The 15575-nt window shown below is 37.7% G+C and overlaps 2 protein-coding genes across 2 annotated transcripts; both read left to right on the top strand.

Annotated features, from left to right (window-relative positions):
• Positions 1 to 2542: 2542 nt before the first annotated feature.
• On the top strand, positions 2543 to 4913 carry mrpl55 (mitochondrial ribosomal protein L55). Its single transcript, XM_067514299.1, has 3 exons — positions 2543 to 2690; positions 2896 to 3127; positions 4479 to 4913. Exons 1-3 carry the CDS (start codon positions 2638 to 2640, stop codon positions 4626 to 4628), a joined length of 435 nt encoding a protein of 144 aa, XP_067370400.1. The 5' UTR covers positions 2543 to 2637; the 3' UTR covers positions 4629 to 4913.
• Positions 4914 to 8919: 4006 nt separating this feature from the next.
• ndufa11 (NADH:ubiquinone oxidoreductase subunit A11) lies at positions 8920 to 15246 on the top strand. The gene is made up of 4 exons (XM_067513812.1): positions 8920 to 9076; positions 11546 to 11638; positions 13653 to 13775; positions 15048 to 15246. Exons 1-4 carry the CDS (start codon positions 8998 to 9000, stop codon positions 15158 to 15160), a joined length of 408 nt encoding a protein of 135 aa, XP_067369913.1. The 5' UTR covers positions 8920 to 8997; the 3' UTR covers positions 15161 to 15246.
• Positions 15247 to 15575: the final 329 nt, after the last annotated feature.

The raw sequence follows: 15575 nt of genomic DNA, 5'->3' as shown, positions 1-15575 counted from the left end.
TTAGAATGTATTTTTTCAGATTCACACTGAACCCCCCTAACAGCCTCTTCCCCTCCCCAGCTTTGCATTGGCACTCAAAGCGCTTTACAGTGCTTCTTATTCACCCACTCACACACAATCACAGACCGATGGGAGAGCTGCTATGTAGCTGGTCTACGCTCACCGGGAGCAACTAAGGTGGAGTTCAATGTCTTGCTCAAGGACACTTTTGACATGTGAACATACTGTGTACTTATTAGTAACAATGGTGCACCACCTATGTACATATTTGTTGTTACTTGATAACAATAAGACAACTTTGGGTATTACCAGGCTAACAAGCAGAGAATAAGATAAATACCTAACCCAACTTGCTCCTGGTAAATGCAGGTCAGCTGCAGGGCAGCTCCACCATCAATGTGCAATTGTGATTGTGAATAGTTGAATGCGAAGCAGTGTAGAGCACTTTAAGTACCAATAGGCAGAAAAGAACTATATAGGTACATAGCATTTACCATTTAGAAAGAGCTAGATTTACATGACCTGGAAAGGATGGACATGATATGTAATGTTAAAATATTTAGGTGTTTTAGCATCTATAGAACTCCTGGGTTTATACAATAAAGTTTGGGAAATGGGGAAATTCCCTAGTAGTTGAAAATGTGGTGGCAGATGTGAGGACAAGAAAGAGATCAGTAAAGAAGCACTGATTATTCAAATAAAGAAATCAGAAAGGGATCCATCACGCCCATCGAACTACAGACCCATAAACATTGTCATCACATATAGGTAAAATTATGGAAAGAATGATCATTGAAAGATTAACGTGGAAACAAGAGGAATTCTAACCTTCTTTCTGATGGTTTTAGGATTATAGGAACTATGAAACCAATCATATGCTTGGAAACACATGTCCAGATAGCTGATACTAGCAAATAATCCATAAAGACAGTTTTCTTTATTGTGGAAAAAGCTTATAATATAATTTAGAAATTATTAAATTAAATATGATTGGAATAATGGGAAGAACATTTAACTGGATTAAGGACTTTTTGTTTAATAGATTTATTTAATTTAGAGTTGGATCAGCTCTGTTAAGTAAATATATGGTGGATAATGGAACTCCTTACGGTAGTATCATTGGTCTATTGCTTTTATTGATTATTTATTATAATAAATAATCTCTTTTTTCAGGTAGTTATCCATGGACCACAAGGTTAGTGGTTCAATCCTCAGTCCCACCCATATGACAAAATGTCCCTGGGCAAGACACTCAACCCCCAACAGCCCCCTTCCATCACCAGCTTCGCAGTGCAAGCCTGGTAGAAATTGGGGAGGGTTGCATCAGAAAGCATCCAGCGTAAAAACTGTGCCAAATCAAGGCTTGAAACAGTATAAACAGTCTTACTCTTGGAGTTTCTTTCTCCTTCTCTGTCTCTCTGTCTGTTTCTGCAGGTGTCCCAGGCTTTGGAGCTGTGTGTTTTTCAATGCATAGCTACTGGTCTTACCAACCTGCCCAATGTTTTGATGTTGCTTTTTGTTGAACTTTCCTTTTCTCTCTCTCTTTCCACTTACAAGCCAGATGGTCGCCCAGCCTGAACCTGGTTCTGCTGGAGGTTTCTTTCGTTAAAGGGAGTTTTTTCCCTCCACTGTTGCCTGTAGACAGGACATAATTAACGAAATATATGAAGCACTTTACAGACTACAGGAATTGCATGTAACAGTACGCATTCCCGCCTGTAACACAGTAGATTTCAAATAGTAAATGGTCTGTACTTATAGTGCTTTTCTACCTGTTATTTCTATCTCAAAGTGCTTTTACTGCTTCTCATTCACCCATTCGCACTCACAATCATACACACTCACACAACGATGGGGGAGCTGCTATGCTGCTGGTTAACACTGATCTAAAGCAACTAAGTTGGGGTTCAGTATCTTGCTCAAGGACACAAGGACATGTGAACGCCCTACTTTCCTGCGCCAATTCAAGGAAGTGAAATTGGCGGATTCTTAGCAAAAGAGGCAGTCAAGGAGGAAGATGTCATGGAAGTTTCTCTTCGCAAAGCAGAAGCAAAAACAATAATGAGAAACAAGATTATCAGTAAGTGGCAGATTGACTGGGAGAATGGACACACAGGTTTTCATCTCTGTGCAATTCAGAAGGAAGTGGGAAATATGAGGACAATGGGAAGAAACACTAATGTAATATCAAGACTAAGATTAGAACACACTTGGCTAAACTTTACATTATATGTGATAGGTAGGAACCCATCTGGTTTATGTGATTTTTGCCATATGGAAGAGTCGGTAAACCATGTTTTATGTCAATGTCCAAAATATACGTCAAAGAGAGAGTAATTAATAAGACACATCATAGAAAAAGAATAATTAAATTTTAAGCATATACTTAACCAACCAGGAACTTATAATAAGATGGAACAGAGAAACAAGATTAATAAATAGAATTAATTTTTTAAATAAATACCAAAGGGATAATTACTGTGGTCCACCCTCCAGTATAGTAGGTGGCGGTAATGCACCTTTTTACGTTCGATGCCACCCGCCATTAAATAAAAGAGGAGGAAGAAGAAGCAGTTTGACCTTTTTGGTTAGTGCTTCCTGGTAAAATAGTGCCACACTGATAGACTGCTGGTACAAATGGCTAACGTCGGTTTTTTGCAGTCTTGTGCTCCGCGTTGCCTGCGTTCATGGTAAGACTCAATTATGTCACTTTAAATTTAATAAACTCTAGTGTTGAATAGCTTATTAACTTTAATTTCTCTTGGCTAACGTTAAGTTGCTAGCTTATATCCTCTTTTTACATGAGACACCAGATGCCTTGTTCTGATAGTGGTACATTCCACATTTTCATTATAAATCGTGTGTGTGTGTGGAATCCTGTGTGTGCACGGGCAGGTGTGTTTCCCCGATTTTCACTCAGACAGGTTGCCAGTCAGTGTCACAGAGACACCCTCGTCTCGGTCAAGCTTTACTGCTGCACACTCAAAGTGCTCAGCTCAACGCCAACAGGACCTCGGTGGTGCGCTGTGGTCGACAGAGATATGAGAGACTGTATCCTGTGTTACTAGTCCGGCCTGATGGATCTACTGTCAACCTAAGATACAAAGAACCCAGACGCATCCTGATGGTTGGTACATCTCACCTTATTTTCTGCTCTGTTTCTGTGCGTATCTTATCAGTTATTTAGTGTGAAAAAATAAATTGTAATTGGGTTATTTCAGTTTTAAGCTGGGAATTTAAATAGCATGCAGTTTGTACCCAATAGTTGTTTCCCACGTTTTGCTCAACAATAGCTGAGATCAGCACCAGCCCAGAGGAACATGTGACACTTTTTGAAAGCGGGTTAGTTTTTTAGGCAAAGGCAAGTGCCAGAAATATACTGTACAATCTTAATTGGGTAAATACTTGCATTTTTACTTAAAGTGGGGGCGGCTGTAGCTCAGTTGGTAAAGGCAATCGTCCACGGACCACAGGGTGAGTTGTTCGATCCCCGGCCCTGGCTTTATGTCGAAGTGTCCCTGGGCAAGACACTGAACCCCTAACAGCCCATTCCCCTCCCCAGCTGTGCAGTACCGGTCCAAGCCCGGCAGAAATTGGGGAGGGTTGCTTCAGGAAGGGCATCCAGCGTAAAAACTGTGCCAAATCAACATGCGGACAATGATCCGCTGTGACGACCCTCAACTCATGGGATAAGCCGAAAGGACAAAAAATAAATAAAAAATAACCTGCACTTTTTCTTAAAGTACTAAATTCTTGCCACAAAAGAACAGCACTTTAAATTCTTTTCTTATAATAAAGTAATAACTACACACTCTAACTCAACTTTCTACTGCACCCTAAATGTTGTAAATGCATGTTTAACCAAGCGGGTGTAGAAGAATGAGAGAAAGTAGTCCTCTAGTTAATTCATCACAGGCGTTATCTCAGACTGATTAAAAAAACAGGTGCCCAAATATCTTGCCCATATTGCATGTATGGAGACAATATCCTTTCAGTGTTGGTTAAGAACCTGAAAAAACAAATTTAAAAGACATGTTACTTGTCTACCAAGCCCGGTAGAAATGGTAAATAGTCGCTTTTATCCAAAGCGCTTTACAATGTTGCTTCCCATTCATACACACACTCACACACCGATGGTGGTGGCTGCCATGAAAGGTGCTCACCTGACCCACCGGGAGCAACTTGGGGTTCAGTGTCTTTCCCAATGACACTTCGACATGTAGCCAGGAGCAGGGATCAAACCACTGACCCTGTGGTCCATGGTCAACTGCCTTACCAACTGAGCTATATGAGAGGGTTGTGTCAGGAAGAGCATGCGGTGTAAAATAAAGGACACTTTGACATGTGACCTGAAGAGCCAGGGATTGAACCAACAACTGGGAGATTGCTGGACGACCGCTCTACCTTCCTGCACCACAGTTGTACTAACATTAATTAATGTTTTGTAATATTACTCTTGTTTCTTTGTAATTTGAAAGATGCCACTCAATCTGTCTACCCTGTCTGAAGAGGAGCGACGAGCTCGACAGAAAAAGAAAGAGGTGAAGAAGATGAATAAAGAAACGGCTGTCCACTATGAAGATGACTTTAAAGCTGACAAGTACAGTCACTTCTGGAAGAAGAAATGATCTTAAATGAAAATATAACGCACAACAGGGTTGTTATCCAGAAAAACACTCTTAACCTGAAGCTTTCATTTGTCAATAGATGTTTGTGCTGTTTAAACTTGGCTGGTTTCATTCAAAAAGTGATTCATATGTGGGACACGTACTGTAAATCCAGACAAATGAAAGGTTTGGCAGGATGACTGAACATTACAGAAGGAACTCTTTTGATGAGTTTTACCTTGAACTATAAACAAGCTATTACAGCTGACGACGACAACATCAACATAATAAATTATTTTAAACCTCTATGCTATGTGAGGGTATTTCATTAAAATCAAACTTGTTAAACTGTCCAAATCCTGCTGTTGAAGAAATGTTTTTTATTATTATTATTTTTAATTAATGAGCCAAAATCAGAAGAGTCAGCTTTATTGGCCAAAGATGTTTGTACTTACAAAGAAATTGACTGTGGTTTCTAGTGGTCCTCATCACTATATTGCCAAAAGTATTCGCTCACCCATCCAAATAAATGAATTCAGCTGCACAAAGCAAGGTCCATAAAGACATGGATGAGTGAGTTTGGTGTGGAAGAACTTGACTGGCCTGCACAGAGTCCTGACCTCAACCTGATAGAACACCTGTGTATTATGTATTTCATAAACACACTCCTAAACCTTGTGGAAAACCTTCCCAGAAGACTTGAAGCTGTTACAGCTGCAAAGGGTGGGCCGACGTCATATTAAACTCTATGGATTAAGAATGAGATGTCACTAGAGTTCATATGGGTCTAAAGGCAGGTGAGTGAATGCTTTTGGCAATATAGTGTACATAATGTTAGCATGAACAAAGCTGATCAAGGTCACTAAATGTTTATGGTAAACATGGTAATTTGTAATTTATGGAGACTGTTAAGTAGCCTATGAGAATACACGAGAGGAGTCGAAACAGGTGATCATACCAGATGCAGCTGGGGTTAGAGGACTGACAGATTGCATTGCAATTTGAGTTTTGATGCCAATAGAACATGGTGACAAGTAATATAAACTGCATTTAGAAAGAGGGCACCACAGGCACCTCACAATACCATGGCATTTTGAAATGCAGTTAATTTAGCCTTTTATTTAAAAATGTAATTCAAATTTAATGAAGGATGGAATTGCCACTTGCAAACCGATTTGTCATTTGCAAACTGCATTTTCAAATTACATGACGACTTTGCATATTAATATGCTAATTGCAAAATGAATTGGCATATGAATTAAGACTACAAAAAAACAGAACAATATGAAATGCAAGTGATTTGGCTTTCATTTGAAATTGTGATCCAAATAATTCAAACTGAATTGAAGATTGAATTGCCACTCTGCATATTGAAGTGCCAATTGCAAAATGGATTTTCAAATTGCATGGCCAAAATGAAAATTGAATTAGGAATTGCCATTAGAATTATGAGCATGATGTGATTCCAAAAAAAATAAACCTAACACTATATTTTGGTGGAAAAGATATTTATGATGTCCTTGTAATAATTATATCAGACTTCTTTCTACATAATCTTTCAGCCAAATACATCAATAATGAGCATGTGGACTGCATTGTGTGACAATGTTTCATGTCATAGGCTATAAATTATTACTGCAATTATTGGTATGTTAATTTTTATGACATGTTTAACATTGTTATTTATTTTTCTTTTCTCAAGTATTAGCTGTATTGTTTGGGTATGCTATTACACTTTTATGAATTGATACATTTCCTGAAATCTCCAGTACATTTCTAAGAAACAGTAAACAAAAACCCCAAACCTTAAGCTACACAGAACCATTAGTCTCCTTAACCAGTCAGCTCAAAACAATATAGCAAAAGGAGCAAAAGTGTGTTAAAAGAAGAGATGATGTGGGGGTTGGCATGAGTACAGAAAGTGTGAGGCAGAGACTTCAGCTGAGGTATTTCAATTGTGATGGAGAACACAGTGCTGCATTTTGGGGGTGTGAAATAATGAAGCAGCAGTGCAACAAATAAGATTAAAAGGAAAACTTTCTTTTGCAGAAGGTGTCAAGGGGGCAAAAGAAGACAAATGGAAGCACAAATATATGATAAAGGATGTGACAAGGAGAGTGTTATGAAAGGTTGAAAGAGGGATGGAGGAATTGTCACTTGGGTATGACAGGGCTGTGATGGGAGGAGATAAGAGAAGAGATCAGTATGCAGGCTAGCCAGGAAGCACAGTGGGCTTGATAATCCTAATAACAATTCTAATATTCCAGTAGAATGCTAGAAGTTTAATTGGGGATGGACAGGAATTCAAGCAGTTTATAGGTGCAAGAATGGAAAAGCCAAATGTGGTTAAAGCCCCATTTAGATTTTGTTTTAAATGAGTACACTACAGTTAGGTGTGACAGAAAAGATGAAACAGGCTGGGTGCATAGGATGTTGTGTGGGCATGTTAATGCACATAACACACTTAGGAGGAGTAGTAAAACAGCTGGAGAGTCTATCAGCAGGGAACCTTCGGTACTGACAACTATCCCGTGTTGTGTAACATGAACATTCAAATGTTAGTGCTAGTAAGTGCCCAGAGGGGGAAAGTGGGTATTTGTGAAAGCTAACTGGAATAATTTTAGGCAGGAAAGTAAACAGATGGATAAAACAAATTAAAGATGAGGAGGAAATAGAAGTGTATGATAGAAAATAAGAGAGGGTATTAGGACAACAGCAACCAGGTCTGTTCCGAAATGTAAAGTTATAATCAAAAGGAAGATTGTACCGTGGTGGAATGATAAATGTAAAGAAGCAGTAAGAGACAGAAATAGATTAGTGAAAAGAACTCATAACTTCCAACATATGATTACAAAAAAAGCAGAAGCTGTAGTGAGGTGTACAATAAGGAAGTCAAAAAGGGCATTTTGGAGGCAGTTTTGTGATTCAATAGGGGACACAACTTACAGTAGGTAGGGGAGACATGGGGAATGAGCTTAAAGATAGGAGGGGATGGAAGGGAATGGGCATGTCCTGTCCTAACAAATGGAGAGGCAGTAGCAGCAATGATTAAGGAGAAAGCGGAATTGTTAGTCAAAACATTCATATCTGTTCATAGTTCAGATAACCCACCCGAGGAGAAAAGAGGGGGGAGAGGAAAAACAAAATCTGAAATCTTAGAGGCCTAAAACTGAAAGGAAAACTGACGATGAGATAAACACTCCTTTTACCGTGGCAGAGTTAAAGAGGGCTTTAGCTAAAAGATGTAAAACAGCACCAGGATGAAATAAGTTATGTAATGAATAAACATTTAAGTGAGGAGGGACTAAGTAAGTATTGTCATTATATAACATAGGAGTATCGGATTAAGGGAAAATATCGACAGGGTGCAATTATTGTCCAATAAATAAACCAGGTAAAGATGTAAGCAAACCTACAAACTATAGTCCAATTGCACTAATCTCAAACATCTGTAAACTCATGAAAGACTGGTAAATGAAAGAGTAATTTACTATTTAGAAAAACTATATTTGTGTAATACTGGAATAATATTGACAAATATGTAATCTCTTACCAACCACTACAGACTTACAGACGTGCTGAAAATAGTATTCTGTCAAACAGTGGTGTGGTCTATGGTTCCCGTGTTGCTGTCAGAAACACCTAGGTAGATCTAGAATTACTCGACAGGAAAGAAAATGTGATTTGGTGGGTGATTGTTATAGCTACACAGAAACTAGATATCCAAGATACATTCAGATTTTTACGGACAGGTAAAAAACAGTGACAGTGTAACTAGTGCTGCAGTTACAGTTCCATCCCAAGGAGTGAATATTGCTAGAGGGACATCAAACTTTGAGTGTGTACACAGTTGGGCTTCATGCCAGACAAGACCTAACCTGGTTATGATCTGCAGTGACTCTGTCTCTCCTATGTCCAGTATTAGATCAGGTACATCGAGGTGTCAGCAAGACTTATTGACGAAGCACTGAGCATTCACTCTCCAGTACTAAGACAGTGAACAGATTTAAAATGAATCTGGGTCTCATAGGCTCACACTGGCCCACATAGGCATTGTAGGGAATGAGTAGATAGGTTGGCACAGCAAGCAATTAAACAGTTAAATATAGATTTCTCAAAGGTGGAAGAAAAGATTATAGTATGGGAAAACAAAAACTGGCAGCAGTACTGGGATTGGGAAAACATGGGGCAGACAATTTTACAGGGTATTAAGTATAGTATATGTAGGGAGAGTTTAAATCCAGAAGATGGCAGCAATTCAACAAATGGGATGTCGGCTGCGATAAATCCAAAGAAGAAGAAGGAAATGAAGAGGAGGAAAAAGAAGAAAAATTATTTTATCGCGAGAATTTGGTTTTCGAGACAGTGAGTGTCAATAAGCAAATCCGAAATGGGCTACTGGGACTTAACAGAGGGCACAGACTGTGTCCAAAAAACATGGATCACTGCCAAAATGGGCACCGCTTTGGGTAAATATCAGTATTAATAAAACAACTCCGATTCAGGTTGAACAGGTTTCACTGCGCATTGAAAGGAATAGAACTGTGGGTTTAAGTAGCAATAAGGTTTTTAACGCTAACGTTACCCTTGGTAATGCTAACGCTTAGCTAGCACATTAGCACTAGGCACAGCTTGTGATTCTCACGTCCGTAAATGTTATTAGAGGCTCAAGTTGGGGCTGGGTTAGCCCAGGGCTCCAGAAATGACATAAAACAAGCTGCGTTCATATCAGTAAAGTTACAACTAATTTTGTCTTGCGTATTTGTGCCTATTTCACTGTCAGTGTCTCACATCTCACCGATCAGCTACCTTAAAAACCTCATGGGTCAGGGTCAGACAAGGGTCCGAATGGGCACTCGGGCATATGTTACAGTGTTGTTTAGAATTCTGTCTTCCACCATCGATGTGTTCTTCCCCTTATATCAACCTGTACCTGACATTGTCCTAACCCTCGCCACCGAGAGAGGCGCAACATAAAACAACACAATTCAGTTAAGGTAATGGGACCTTAAGCTTCGCATTGATCTGACTGATCTGCTGTACGAAGTTTTAAAGACACTCAGGTATTTTTTATTTGAAATTATTTACCTGTGTGCTAATTTTTGTGAACAGATCAGCTATTGTCAATGCTATCACTTCCTTAGTTCCAGGGCTGTGTTAAGAATAGTGGTGATAAAATAATGCCTCATTTATTGGATCATTATTTTGTTAAATTATCCACTGCCTCTTTTAATGATGGTTGGATGCCTCACTTTAAAATCTATACATTTGTCTCCATTCATTTTCCCTTTCAAGTCATGCAGAGCTCTAGTTCCTGATGCAGACACACACCCCCAAAACATCAGGGTGCCTCCACCATGTTTTATTGTGATAATTGTGAAAAAGGTGTTATTCTTCTAATATGCAAAGGAGGTTATTTCTCACCACACATACCTCTGTGAATTATGACCAAATAATTTATCACACACTAAATCGAGAAGTAAGCAATGGTTTCCTGCGGGATTTTTCTCCCAAACGATTCAGACAATGCAAACTGTGCTTGACGTCTTTATTCTATTTACCTCTATGGTAATTGTCAAGTCCCCATTGTTTGTTTTGTATGGTTACATAGCACTCAAGCAAGTTTCCCAATATCAATTAATGTTCTTAATATTTGACTTCTTGAAAGAGTCTTAATGTGTCTACCTTTCTTCCATTTGTAGGTTATAGTCTTCACAGTTAGTACTAGTATCACCAACATTCATAAAAGTTTACTGTTTTTATTTTGAGGTTATAACAAAGCTGTTTTCCTGATCCCAGGAAACTACTCAGTTTGCTCAAGTAGTTTGCTACTTGAGTGCCCCTGGAGATTTACCCACTTGGAAATTTAAAGTGCAAGCCCAATTAAAAACACTTGATGCCTTTTATCAAGTGTTGACAGTCCTAAGAATAAATGTGACTTTACAAATTAAAGTTAAATAACTTGCGGGTTTATGAAGGGGGATACATCATTTTGCACCGATATTATTTATTATTTTACTTTAATTAGGGCTGCATGATATTGGGGGTAAAAAAAACGTATACTGCATTTTTTCTCTGTGATATGAAACAGGAATTTTCACTAGATGACTTCATTTGCTTAATTTGGAAAGAACCTATCATTCTTGAATGATTGTATTGGGTGATGTTTGTAGTTGAAACGTAACTACAATACTCTGCATGGTCCTTGCACACCTCACTAATAAAGTAGTATGAGGAAGAACTGGTAGCTAACTGAAGAGCGGGGGAAGGCATTGAGTAAACAAAAAAAATTTGCCACTCACATTCCCTTAATGTTTTATGGACATTCGTGTTGATTTTCTTTAGTTGCAAATATATACGTTTAATTGACCTTTTACAGAAAAAAAATGTGTGTGACTGAGAATATTGCAGGATACAACTTGGTAGTAGCATACAGCTCAAAATCTCTGTAATGTCTTGCAGTCTCCTACTTCCATTCAGGACAGTATCCTCGTTGCCTATGGGACAGTCCCAGATTAAATTTATAGAAATGATCAGTGCATTAGACCCTTTATTATTACCATTTTTGAATCTAAAAAGGTAAGAACCAGGATTGATTTAGAATTGACAAAATTAAAATGAAACCTGACCCTACTCAAAACTTTAAAAGTCAGTCCCTACGGGATTTTAAAGACTTTGTAATTGTTGTCACCTTAAAATGCCCTTTTTTGTTGAAACATTTGCAATGTGAGTCAATACAATTTATTTAGGCATTTGTTGCAATAAAATTTGGGGAGCAAGAAAAAAATTGCAAAAGATGCTTTGTAAAATTCAGTAAAGGTCTAACGGGACTTGTCTAAGTGAGAATAACTGATAAACCATTCATTTCGACACTATAAAATCACATTTTGTATATTTTACGTTTAATAATGTGTGCCTGTTTTTCCCTCTCCCCCCAGGCCTGGTTGGTTCAGCCTATCACATTGTGGCATTCCAGCCTGAATCTGCATTGGCAGCAGTGCAGAGGGCTACCAACGCAACTGTTACCATGGGTAAATATGCATTTTATATATTATTTGACTATTAATCTATTTGAATTTTAATTATTGACTACGGAAATATGTCTTTTTTTGTTTTTTTATAATTTTTTAAACCAACATTTGTACTGGTGCATTTTCTTCAACTTCAAATCACACATCAGTGAAATCAATCCATTTTAATAAACCCTCACCTCATTGAGGTTACAATATGTGCTGTTCACCTGTGTGATAATTTTGAAGGCTGTAGTGTTTAATGCTGTTGAGTTGTGTTGTGTTCTACTAATAGGAGTTTCTTTATTTATTTTACCACATCTGTATCAATGAAGCTGTGCTAAGTACATAATCATCTCTCTATGTAATGCAGTACAGCTTAACAGCAGCATCTTCCACAATTATAATACAGTAGCTAAATCAACTCAATCAATCAATCTAAAACAGTTTCACTTTAAACATCAAATCTACATTAAAATAACATTGACCTTAATTTCTTGGTTAAGTTTTAAAATGATGAATAATATAGAAATCAAATTAAAGTTTATTTATAGGGCACTTTCCAACAACCAGCTGGTTGACCTTTACAGTAAAAAATAAGAGAGACGTAGTTAAAAGTAATAATCTACAGAACTACAGATAAATGCTTGAAGTACTAAAAGGAAATAAAAATAAAACAACCAATTTAAAACTAATGGATAAAATAATGCTGGCAGGCCTTGTGCAAAATCAATGTGAACCCTGAGGGGACAAGCAGAAAGCCGTTGATCTTTGATAGTAATTCAGCAGTCAGCCAAAACGAGAGTTTGCAGGCAGGGCTAATATTACTCTTATTCTGTTACAAGTTTTATTTGTTCAACTGTCCTGCTAAACTATTTACTCACTTTTATTGTCCTTACATCGGTACAATGAGGCTCTCTCTGTCCTTCTTTTCGTTTTGAGCAACTACTGATTGATCGATTGGTTGGCCAATTATTGGGGTGATCTTTGACGTTCTAATAAATTGGCATTGGCAGATGTCTGCACTTAATGCACTTTATTATGCCAAAAAGTCTGTGGACACATCTGCATTCTACACTGCCACTAATTCAATTAATTCAAACATGACTGAAAAATTGGCGCATGCTGATATGTAAAATTATTGGACTGCATCAGTGTCAACCAGATGCATTTTACTGAAACTTAAAGAGATTAATAAACCAGATGCTACAAACAGCTCACATCAGCAGAAAAAAGTAATAACCCAATAAAGAATGTTTATTAGGCCATCTGTTGAACAAGTAAATCTCTCAGAATAATGGTAATATCAGCTCTGCTTGCAAGCTCCCATTTGTCATAGTGTTTGCAAATCATTAATTGCTATAAACAGACTAAAGAGAAAGCTGACTGCAGATTGCAGTATTTTGCAATTTTTTTCATTCAGTCTGCAAATATAGGCCTTACTAATATTAGGACCGATTGGTCCAGCTGGTAAAGCACATATCTTTTATCAAGAAAGGGTGATACTTTGTTTCATTGAAGCTCAAAATAATTATTACATTTAATCTTAAGGTGGCCATAAACCTTGTTTGTATTAAAGTGAGATAAGTCACCAGTGAAGAACAATATACTTGGCTTAACTGATTATTTTATTTTATTTTTTACTCAGTTAAAACAGTGCAATGTGACTCAAACATATGAAGTTCTAAAGTTCTGACCTTTGCATTTCACAGATATGGTATTGTCAACCCTGGTCCTAAGGGACCCGTGCTCTGCTTGTTTTACAGCTATCTCTGCACTACATTCAGTCAAACAGAAGTGGAAGAAACCATCTTAGATTAATGTAGGGTGGGGGAAGATAAAGTAAATTAGTATCTTCCAACTTCTGATTGACTAAATAGACCTGATCCAGGTTATCAGCAGTGGGTAGGGCACTATTTTGATAAGGATAATTGAAAAACAAGCAGGGGAGGGGTCCCTAAAGACCAGGGTTGTGCATACCTGCTCTAGAGGATTTGTTTAATACTGATATGGTTGCCTGTCTGTGTTATACCAGCTACCATGGGAGCTATTTTCGGCATGGCAACGTGTCTAAGTGCTCAGGCACGTGAAGCCCCTGATGATCCATTGAATTACTTCATTGGTGGCTGTGCCTCAGGGATTTTCCTGGGAGCCAGAAGTAAGTATCAGTCCTGGTAGAAAAAAACACTAGGTGCATTTTGCCCAGCAAAATCTCTTCAAAAGTTCTCTTCTCCTGACCTGAAGGACAAAACCTAGATTTTTTTTCATTTACTTTTGTCATTAGCCAATAGGGTAAAGTTTTTCTTTGATTTGGCATTTTGAGTCTGATTGACTCATTCATGAAAAATTTACAGTTATAGTTCGACCTTTACAATTGTCCTTATATGGACCATTGAATCTTTTTTACCCTTAAAAAAAAAACAACAGTTCTTAAATGTTTAGTAGTGATGGGTAGATGATGCCTGATGGAGCATGCGGAACATTTTCCTAACAGTGTTGACACAGTGTTGACCGTGTGTTGGTGTATTGCTTAATAGTGACATCTGCTGAATTACAAAAAACATTGCAGGCAATGTGGATAAAGTGTGGGGAGACTGAACTAAGCTCATCCTTTCTGACATGTGGACACCAAATGAATGATGAATTGGCCTTATTACATAACCAGCTCATAATGAAGTGTTAACAAAGAAAGCGATGTGTACACTCACTGGCTACTTAATTAGGTACATCTATATAATCCAACCTATTTTAAATGAGTGAGGGGGCCTTTAGAGACAGGTCTTATTATAATGTCTTCCTAAATACAACTTCACAACCCACTATAGCCTCAATAGTAAACAGAGTACAATTATCGTGTCAACTTAAAAACTGAGAAATTATTAGTTTATATATTCCAAGTAGTTTGAATATAACCAAAATAATATGACTGACTAATATAGTATGTCAAATGCAGAATGTACAAAAATATTTTTTGAAAGGAAGTATAAGTGAAAAAAATTTGAAATCAAAGTGAAAGTTTTGTTAATGTCATTAATAAAAAAAAAAAGTGCGAAAAAATTAAATAAACAGTCCTTCAGAAAGGAATTTGAACATAATTAACGGATAAAAACTCAGCAAAAGTGTCAACAGGAAAAGAAAACATTTCCATTATTTGACGTTATGAGATCAAAATGATGTAACCAACATGAAAGCCAGAGAGCTGTCTATGGGTGAAAAACAAGCCATTGTGAAGCTGAGAGAAGACTGAAAATCGATCAGAGCAATTGCGCAAACATACAGGGTTTCGCTCTTTGTGCTTGATATACCCCCCTCCCCATGCTTAGGCATTGTTTTGCCCATCATTAATATTTAATAACTGAACCCAAACTGTGTGTGTGTGTGTGTGTGCGTGTGCGCGCGTCTGCGTGTGTGTCATTGTTCATCCAACCAGCTCACAATGCAATGACTGGTACGTCAGCGTGTCTGGGTCTAGGAACACTCGCCTTCTTCACAAAAGTTGGGAAGATGGAAGGATGGAAGCTGGCTGGACCACCCAAACTATGAAGATGAATATGGCTTTCAAATTAACTATGTCTTTATAAAAGATTATTAAATAAGAAATAAATAAATAAAAACCTTCAGTCAGTTCACTTTGTTTCTTTGGTTGATATTCATTTTAATATATATATTTTTTAATTCCAGGATTGTTTTTTTGAGGGACCTTGAATTTAAAACTGAAGTAGTACAATTTTCCTGTTTTCTCTTTATTTTATTTTGATTGTGCATAGCTTTGTGGTGTCCTGTTGTTACAGCTGATCTTTAGGACCAATGACAGGACATAATGTTCTCCAGCACCCTGCCACACTTTTTGCACAGGGCCTGGGCAGTTGTCATTTCAATTATGCATGGACTACAGTACTTTAAGAAGGAAGGCAAAGAACAGGGGGCTTGCTTTGTTTTCTTACCCTATTGATTTTGG

Source organism: Channa argus, chromosome 8, assembly GCF_033026475.1.
Source record: "Channa argus isolate prfri chromosome 8, Channa argus male v1.0, whole genome shotgun sequence".
Lineage (NCBI taxonomy): Eukaryota > Metazoa > Chordata > Actinopteri > Anabantiformes > Channidae > Channa > Channa argus.
This window is presented reverse-complemented; position numbering and strand designations above follow the sequence as displayed.